The sequence below is a fragment of the Aegilops tauschii genome, chromosome 3, assembly GCF_002575655.3.
Source record: "Aegilops tauschii subsp. strangulata cultivar AL8/78 chromosome 3, Aet v6.0, whole genome shotgun sequence".
NCBI lineage: Eukaryota > Viridiplantae > Streptophyta > Magnoliopsida > Poales > Poaceae > Aegilops > Aegilops tauschii.
In genome coordinates this window covers 598,081,079-598,090,536 of record NC_053037.3, presented here as the reverse complement: position 1 = coordinate 598,090,536, position 9,458 = coordinate 598,081,079, and the positions used below count along the sequence as shown (strand labels likewise).

Here is a 9,458-nt window from a genome sequence, read left to right as displayed (position 1 = left end):
AAAAGTGTAATGAACTCCTCCTAAAAACGAATTCAGAAACATGAGAAACCTGAAACCCCTGGGCTAGTTACAGAACAGAGCACGAGCACTTACGGATCAAGCCGACATGACAGCAACTCTGCCTGCTGACACAGGATGCCGACGCCAGCGCGGCTGGCAGCCTCCGATCGAGGCGTGCCACCGCCGGCGGAATCATTCGCCTCTCCCGCAGCATTTGTGGTCTCCGCACTTTCGACTCCTCTGCTCCGGGCACGAACTGGAAGGAAGGCTGAAGCAGAGAACCCCCTAGCCAGCCTATGCAATTGGCACCAATCGCGGCGCAGATCGAACGGACACGCAGGTGACTCTGCTCTCTCTTACATTAGTAGTATGTCTTAGGAAACAAACAACTGTAAGCATACTAGTAATATGTACTAGTATTTGCCAGTGAGCTGTGTGTCTATGTAGTACGTACTTCATTCAGAGTAGGTGCACAAGAGAGGGCAAAGACTGAACTTGAACTTGAACTTGGTAAATTTGGTTTGGATTAATTCGCGTATCGACATCTGAATTCGCCTTCTGTTGTTATTGGTTTTTTATAGCACTTGGTAAGTGTAGCAGCCATGTCTGTCTGTCCCTTGTTCAACCTGCTCACACTGCAGCAGCGAAAGCACAACAACGGACAGTTGTGTTTATCTCTGACTAGCGAGGACTCGATCGACCCGTTTCTAAGCACCTGTAGCAGGAGTAGAGCCCATCATCCGAAATTCCGAATGATACCAACAGCAAGTAGCAACAAAGTTACCAACCCATTAGTTTTGACGGAAAATGTATCAAAAACCCCGATTTTAACTGGTGCGGTGTATTTTTCAGTGACCGTTTGTGTCATTTTCTACTTTATGTATGAATATGCTATCTGTACCACCGTGCAAGTTCATGTACCCAAAGTATAATTATAACTCCTGAAAACATGGCATATTCTGCTTCATCAAGAACAGGTGAGTTACAACATGGCATATTTTCAGAGTATGTGACACTGAACTTCTTCTTCTTCCTGCTCAAAAACATGCTGACAAAGATCACCAGAGTACCATGAGAAGCATCAAAGCTTCAAGTGTACACCAAAACTACAACAAAACAGCTAGCAGGTAGCAGCAACTCAAAGAGCCTTCAGATGTTTCTTCGTGCAGTTGCAGGCACTTTCTCTCGAGCTCGCTCATTTCTTCCCTTTTTATACCACCAGGACGTGCTCCAAGGAACTTCAGACTTTTCAGAATGAGGCCCATGCAGACGACTCTGCACCAGCAGCATAAGCGAACCGCAACGACAGCCCGGGAGGAGAACGAGCCGAGCCGCCTTGCTCAATGATTCCGTACTGCACCAGTAGCCGCGTGATCAGCACGCCGGCGACGTACGACAGACCCGATGAGCTCACGGCGATCATCAGGTAGTACATGAGGGTCTTGAAGTAGGTCCTGGTGTGGACGTGTGCCTTTCCGAGCGCCAGCAGAGCGATGCAGGCTAGCGAAGCACCGGCGACCGCCATCATCTTGTTCTCCTGGTCGTTGCTCTCGCGGAACGACAACCCGTAGAGGACCGGCGGGAGCAGCCCGAACACCATGTATGAGAGCAGGGCCATGACCATGTGGAGCCGGGCTTTCGACCGCTTCCCGAGCTGCAGCCAGTAGTGGCCGACCTGCTCGTCGTTCCCGTCCACGTCTCGGATGTCTCTCAGATCAGTGATCTGTTATTATCGTCGAGCAAATCAAGGACATGTTAGCATTTCGATGAAGCTCGGTGTGTCAAGTCTTTTTCTGTAGTGATCAGTAAGAACAGAGTGAAATTCAGCCAGAGAGAGAACTTGTTACATTGTGGAAAATGAGAGGAAGGCCTCCAATAAGGTTGGCTATTCCCAGGATGAATATGTCCACTGCAGGCAAGAGAAGAACATAATTTCATTTGATGAAACAATGTAACATATCAGTGTAAAAATAGTGTCATTAATTAATACAAGCAAGCATGTGGTAGCAAGAGGATAGTAACTGACATGTTTTGGCGCCGCTTGACGCTGCTGCCGAAACAACGGAGAGGCTGGTGACTGACTCCACTAAGCCTCCATACACTATCGCTTTCAGTATATCCCAATCATCCCTCTGTTGCTGTCTAGGAGCAACCTGATTCACACCTCCCAAGACTGGCACCACAACATGATATGGGTTTGCTGGTTGAGGATTCGACGAAGTTGGTATATCGCCCCTCGGGGTGAAACCTGGTACAGGGGGAAACAACTTGGCGGTCAGATACAAAAGAGAGGCAGCAAGTTTCGCAGAGTTGGTTGCTCTCAGAGATTTGTTTGTTCAGTACGTAACGTTATGATGATAGGCAGTGTGGGATAATTACAAATCTAAAAGGAAAATACCCCACACCTTGTGTGATATTTGTCGCAATGGGGCTATCGAACTTGAAGTCTGGTGTGTGAATTGCATAGCTGGGAAATGAGCCATTCTCTGAAGTTCCGTGAGTATCTGAGGAAATGAAGTTACTACTGTCAGGCTGCACCTCTGAATAAACAGTACATAGCTCATGCACGCATGCTGATCACTTAATCAGACATACCTTTGTAGCTAATTTGGGGGTGAGTTGGATCCATGATAGCTCCACCAGAAGGCATTTTACCGGTCACCACTTCTGATACGTCTTGCCTGAAATATTCTGCATGTGATGTTTCTATTGTCTGTTACTCTAGTCCAATACTTTGGCATACTGATCCTAAATAAAATATGATGCAGTAGTTAAAGTATGGGTAAGTTATGTGTATAGCTTTCTGATCTCTTACCTGGTTGCTATACTCTATGAAACTATATACTAGCAATTTTTTGGCATATTTAGTGTTTCAACAAAATTTCAGAATTTGCAAGTACAGATGTCAAACGAATGTGGTGCCTTCGCCATTATTTCAAAAAAAAAAACTGTTGTTTTATGGTCTTGCTAACTGATGATCACTAAGTTGCAAATATAAATATGATTCCCGGTAGTACCTGTAGAGGATGATGTTTGAGGTGATGCGCTAGGTGCTCCTGTTGTGGTTTTAGAAGATGTGGTATTCTTTTCTGATGTGACTGTAGTTGTAGTCTCGTTGTCTTCAACTGTAGTGGTGGTTTTCTGATGTTGGGAAGATGAGTCAACTGTCAACTGCTGTGTGCCATGACTATGCTGAACATGTGATTCGTTGGTTTCAGTTGTCGTTGTGGTTACACCACCGGGAGTCGCCATACCAGGTAACGATGGAGTCCTTGGTGAATCTGCAATATGTTCAACGTTCAACTCACGTTAAGCATCAATTGCAAGCTCATCAACGGAGATGCATAATATTTTTCAACACACGTTACATACCTGCAGGATCAGCTTGGTTCTCCGAAGGTGATTCGACTGTCGGATGCTCTGGTTTTACAACTGTGCCTTGACTATGATAAACATGTGATGTGCTAGATTGAGATTCAGTTACTGTGGTTGTGTTCCCGGGCAGCAGTGGCACCGTCATTGGATCTGCAATATGTTGAATTGTTCAGCTGATGAAGTGGAATATCTATGCATATTTCTTCCTTTAAGTTGGTCTGCAGAACATAGGTACTCCCTCCGTTCCAAAATAGATGACCCAACTTTGTACTAATTTTGTATTAAGGTTAGTATAAAGTTGAGTCATCTATTTTGGAACGGAGGGAGTAGGTTACAAGCATACCAGCAGGATGAGGTTGGTATGGGCTATCTCCTGTCTGGAAACAAGACAGAAGCCAGCTTGTGCAATTTTCAGAGCGAGGAGGCGTGTCCTCTGATGCAGGAGGAGGCAGAACATCAGGTTGTCCGTCCACCTCTCCTCCCAAATATGCGGAACATGTTGAAACTGCATCCTGGTGACAAGAACAATATAAAGTTAAGGCAGTCCCATTTGCAACAAAATATTAAAGCAATAAAACTGAATTAGGAATGTTACTGATACCTGTTGGAATGAAGAAGGAGAAGCATGACAAACATCTGAATACGTCCGGTGATTCTTCCTCAACCCTATCAGGCAAAGTAACAGGAGACACCTGTCCTTCAATATACGGTCTCTTTGACGGTTCATCGGTGGGTGTTGTTCTTACTGTCCTTTTCCTCTTCTTCAGGATGACCCTCCGGGTTATGCACGAGGTGCAGTTGGGACAGAACAGTTCATAAGTTTTGTGAGAATCATGACACAACAAAAAAGGACTAAAGTGCAACAAATTTTTGTGCAACAAAAAAGGACTAAAGTGCAACAAATTTTTGTGAGAATCATGACACAACAAACAAGCAACAAGCAGTGGTTCTGCTCATAAAGCAAACTTGAGAAAGCAGGACCATTGGCTATCAAACACAGGTAGGTAAAAACACATTTTATTCAAACTAATTCAGAATGGCAATGTCTTCCCACCAGGGTTCATCAATCACATGGAAGTAGTGGAGACTGGAGAGAATATGTGATCTCCTTGTAGAAAATAAATACAGGACTCGTTACTCAAATGATAAAAATTAAACAGCGGTTCCTCCCCTACAGGAAAAGGACTCATGACTGGCAGCAACAAAGGATACCAAGAAGACGAAACGTGATGGGCCGTCTCTTGGTAGAGCAGCAGCAGCATCTTAGATCTTCGAGTTGGCGATCTTGTACCACTCGGTGTGGAAGGAGCCGGGCATGTCAACCCTCTCGTAGGTGTGCGCCCCGAAGTAGTCCCTCTGGGCCTGGACAAGGTTTGCAGGAAGCCTGTCCCTCCGGTAGGAGTCAAAGTAGGCCAGACTCGCGGACATGCCAGGGGTGCTGACGCCGTTGTTGATGGCGAGGCAGACGACCCTCCTCCATGCGGCTTGCCTGTCCATGATCTCCTGCGCGAACTCGGGGTCGATGAGGAGGTTGGCGAGCTCACCGTTCCTGTCATAGGCCTTCTTGATGCGGTCGAGGAAGCTGGCGCGGATGATGCACCCGCCCTTCCAGATCCTGGCCAGCTCGCCGAGGTTGAGGCCCCATCCCTTCTCCGTGCTCTTGGCCTTGATGATGTTCATGCCCTGGGCGTAGCTGCAGATCTTGGAGGCGTAGAGGGCTTTCCTCACATCCTCGATCAGCTGTGCCTTGTCGACAGTTTCACCACTGGAGTAGTCACCCTGGAAGATCTTGGAAGCCGCGACACGCTCATCCTTCAGCCCGCTGAGGAACCTGGAATCCAAGGACGCCTCAATGGTAGGAGCAGCCACAGAGAGCTCAGCAGCCTGCTGCACTGTCCACTTCCCAGTTCCCTTCATCCCGGTCTTGTCCAGGACCTTGTCGACCAAGTAGCCTTCACCCTGGTCATCCTTGATGCTGAATATATCAGCAGTGATCTCGACCAAGAAACTGAGGAGCTCACCCTTGTTCCACTCGGTGAAAACCTGCTGCAGCTCACCGTTTGTGAGCTTGCCAACCGACTTGAGAACGTCATACGCCTCAGCGATCAGCTGCATGTCACCGTACTCAATACCATTGTGAACCATCTTGACAAAGTTTCCGGATCCACCCTTCCCAATGTATGTGACACACGGGCCGCTGTCAGGGACCTGAGCAGACACCTTGAGAAGAATGTCTTCAATGTACTGGTACGCCTCCAGCGAGCCTCCAGGCATCATGGAGGGGCCATGGCGGGCACCCTCCTCTCCTCCGGAAACACCCATCCCGAGGTAGAGGAGTCCACGCTCCTCCATCGCCTTCTCCCTCCTTTCTGTGTTCTCATACCACTCGTTTCCTCCATCAACGATGCAGTCGCCCTGCTCCAGGTGTGCTGCGAGCGTGGCGATGGTCTGGTCAACTGGTGCGCCAGCCTTGACAAGCATGATGACGACGCGTGGCTTCTGAATGGAGTTGACGAAGGATGCAGGGTCATGGAAACCGTACAGGGGAAGGTTTCCTTCTAGCTTGGCGCGCTGGACAGTCTCATCGACCTTGGAGGTGGTCCTGTTGTAGACAGAGATGGGGAAGCCTTTCTCTGCAATGTTGAGGGCAAGGTTCTGCCCCATGACGGCGAGGCCAGCAAGACCAATTCTGGTGAGAGCCATCTTGTACCTGAGAAGGAATGCACCAAAAATGTCATGTACATAACAAATATCAAAGTAATTTATGCATATCTGACTGAAAAAGGTTAAAAGCCAGCCTTTAAAGAACAAATAATCATGCTATGAACTAGACACAAGAAGAAGCAGAGCACAGGCGCAGGCACAGATCCTATCCTATGCTGGGTAGCTGCTCAGGACCATAGTGCTGCTAGTACTAGCAACATGCACAGGAACACAAAGGCAATCACCATCCAGCATCAGACGGCATGGCTCCAGCTTCATCGACCATGTATGTATAGAAAGAAAAACAAACAGAAAAGAAGATAGATGAAGAGGCCACCCTGCGTCTTGGACTAGAGCTGCTGCGAGTAGCACTGCAAACAGAGGATGATAACAATACAGCAGAAGCGCAGCTGCGCAGGACAGGTGGTCGGCGTTGGCTGTGTGTCAGTCCGGCAAGAATCGAATCGGATCAGCCGGCACGCGTACTTGGGGGCCAAATTCGACTACCGTGGCCGCTTCTATAATCTAGTATATGTAGCTTGGCCGGCCCGTCCAGTAGTCGGTCGGTGGCATGGCATGATGAGTGAGTCAACTATCGCGCCCTCCCTTCACAAGCCCCAGCCCACCCATGGATCTGACTATCTGGGAATGCGCAGCGCCGGCCCGGAGAGCAGGAAATCCGGCGGCCCGCCCGCCCAGGTAGAATAGAATATCTAGCCACTGCCTGCCTCGCCGACGGCGTCGCCTCGGTCGGTTCCTCCGCCCCGCCGGTAGCCGCCTCGCCCGGGCGGGCCGGCGGGCTCGCGGCGGGGGCAAACGACGGGAGGAGATTCGGGGGGGAGAGGGAGGGGGAGAGACGACCTGCCTGCCTTGGATGAGATCTGCGTGCGTGCGTCCGTCGAGGAAGGAAGACAATTGCGGTGCGATGCGGATGCGAGAGCGACCACCTACCCCTCCTCGACCCCCCTCGCGCCCGGTTAAATAGAATAGCGTCCGTGGAGATAGCCGCCCCCGTTCTTTCGTCGCCGTTGGCCGACGGGTGGGCCCGGCGCTGGCGGCTTCCAAGCGCGCGCGCACCAGGCCGCCGCGGGTGGGTTGGTGGAGGGTGGGTGGCCGGGTCCGGACGGATGTGGCTGACGGCTGGGGCCCGGTCTCTCGTCAACCCTGGCCCACGCGACATCTGGTGAGTGGGAAACAAAGAGGAGCAGCCTGTGCCGTGCGCTCTGCTCACGGGTCCGACTTGGCCTCTGCTCTGCCTCAGCAGGACGTCACCCCAAAAAGGTCTCTTCTACGCCCGTCGCCGTGCCGTGCCGTGCCATAATATAACAACATTTTTCAAGTTAGCATGCGACGGAGGGGATAGTATATGGTCCAGAGTCTCAGACACACAGCAGACAGCGAGTGTTTTGCCTTGCCGATGTTCACCGCCCCATTCTATCTTTTTAATGTTCCCTGAGCGGTGGATCAAATCTTTTAACCTTACACTTTGGTGTTGCGGCCTTTGCGTTTTCCACCGACCTTCCCGAGAAAACTTACTATCATCGTCGGCTTCAGTTCTGTTCATGACAACAAACACGCCTTCTTCAAGATTTATTTCCTGATTAATTTAATGTAGCTCAAACCTATGCAATTCGGTTTTATGTATGTTATTAATATGTACTTCTCCTATAAACTTACTTGTTATGCATGACAGGAGAAGATCACAAGATATGTTCTCGTACAATGGTGTGGCAAAGCTTTACCTAGTGATTGCAATGGCTGTCATGGGCGGTTTGAATGTCATCCACGAGAAATGGCCACTGTAATGATAGTTATGTCTCCCCCAATCTCCCTTATCGAGGCTACGTATTTGCGGGTATGAAAGAGTTGTAGCATGTGATTCTTAAGAGCAACTCTAACAGAGTCGCCAACACCGTCTCAAACTACATAATGACTTTCAATATAGCCTTAGGAGTTTTAAAAACCACTCTGCTAGAGTCGCCATTCACCCCCTCAATTGCCATATTTTTTGGAGCTCCCTACTTATCTAGTCTCCTAGACTTCAAATTAGGAGCCTTCAAACCAAACTGTCACCACATGATGCAAGTTTCGGCTTCTTCCTACTCGTCCTACAAGTGTGATTTGAAGTAATGGGGCCTCCACACACCACCGGCGAAGCAACCACCTGACCATTATGGTGTGACCGCTCCATCAAATTCTCGTGGTGGCCCATCGAATGGCCGCCAGGTGCCAACACGTCCTAGCTTGGGTGCACTAGTAGAAAACAGGGCTTTGGTTCGGGCCTGGTCAGACCATTAGTCCCGGTTCATTCACGAACCGGGACCCATGGGGGGCATTCGTCCCGGTTCGTGAGCCCAGGGGGCCGGCCGGGCCTCGTGGGGCATTGGTCCCGGTTCGTCTGGACCCATTTGTCCCGGTTCTAGGCACGAACCGGGACCAATGGTCCTCGCTCCTGGCCCACATACATTGGTCCCGGTTCGTGCATAGAACCGGGACAGAAGGGGTAGCTTTAGTCCCGGTTCCAGCCACGAACCGGGACAAATGAGTTGCATATATATACCCCATCGCCGCAGCAGAGCACTCCATAGTGCTCTATTTTTTCTGGCCGACGAGGGAAGGGCATTTGGGTGCTCTAGCTCACCTCCTATGAACATGTGGTGTTCGATGAAATGTCCGAGCCACACTAGTTAATCTTTCTCCTCTCGAAACTCGAACTCCGAGCTCCATTTTCCCCGAGATTTTTTTAGGTTTAGCGGTCCGTCACGTCCCGTCCCCATCTTCACCGCCGTCGATCGCCCGCGCCGATCTCGTCGCCAGCACTACCGTGGTGAGCCTCTTGTTCTTATCTTCTTTCTGAAAGAAAAAAAATTCTTACTCCAGATAGATACTTGTCTAATTTTCTTACTTTTATTGTTCCTTGTTATTATATAGTGCGATGGTTTTGGTCTCCGCCCCCGTCGGCCCTCGTCCTGTCTATGATTCGAATGTGGTATGTATTATCTTTTTATAACTATTTGGTTCATTTATTGTTTACGAAAATTATGCCGACCAACGTGACATAGATTTTATTTATCTAGGAGGTGGTTGAACCGAAAATTCCAACCGACCCTATTGCCGAGAGGTTAAATTTAGTTGAAGAAGAAAACAATTACTTGAAGGAAAAAATAAAAAAAATTGAGGAGGAGAAGATGATATTTGGAGTTGCATGTTGCGGATGTCGTCGATGATCACAAGATCAAGATGGATGCAATGCGGTTGAAGATTAGAAAGATTAGAAAATATGCCATTCATATCGAGGCTTGGTATCATTATGCCGTTGGATCAATTGTTACCTTGGTTGTGATTATGATCGCATTTGTTGTTGCATTGAAAGGTTTTAC

General features: G+C 49.1%; 2 protein-coding genes across 2 annotated transcripts; both read right to left on the bottom strand.

Moving 5' to 3' along the window:
- Positions 1–918: 918 nt before the first annotated feature.
- On the bottom strand, positions 919–4,260 carry LOC109785455 (uncharacterized). Its single transcript, XM_020344060.3, has 9 exons — positions 3,977–4,260; positions 3,719–3,887; positions 3,373–3,525; positions 3,018–3,281; positions 2,596–2,691; positions 2,406–2,504; positions 2,027–2,248; positions 1,848–1,909; positions 919–1,723 (listed from the first exon to the last, which is right to left on the bottom strand). Exons 1-9 carry the CDS (start codon positions 4,100–4,102, stop codon positions 1,250–1,252), a joined length of 1,665 nt encoding a protein of 554 aa, XP_020199649.1. The 5' UTR covers positions 4,103–4,260; the 3' UTR covers positions 919–1,249.
- A 116-nt stretch (positions 4,261–4,376) lies between these two features.
- LOC109785456 (6-phosphogluconate dehydrogenase, decarboxylating 1) lies at positions 4,377–6,078 on the bottom strand. The gene has a single exon (XM_020344061.4). The coding sequence runs from the start codon at positions 6,076–6,078 to the stop codon at positions 4,639–4,641; it is 1,440 nt and encodes a 479-aa protein (XP_020199650.1). The 3' UTR covers positions 4,377–4,638.
- Positions 6,079–9,458: the final 3,380 nt, after the last annotated feature.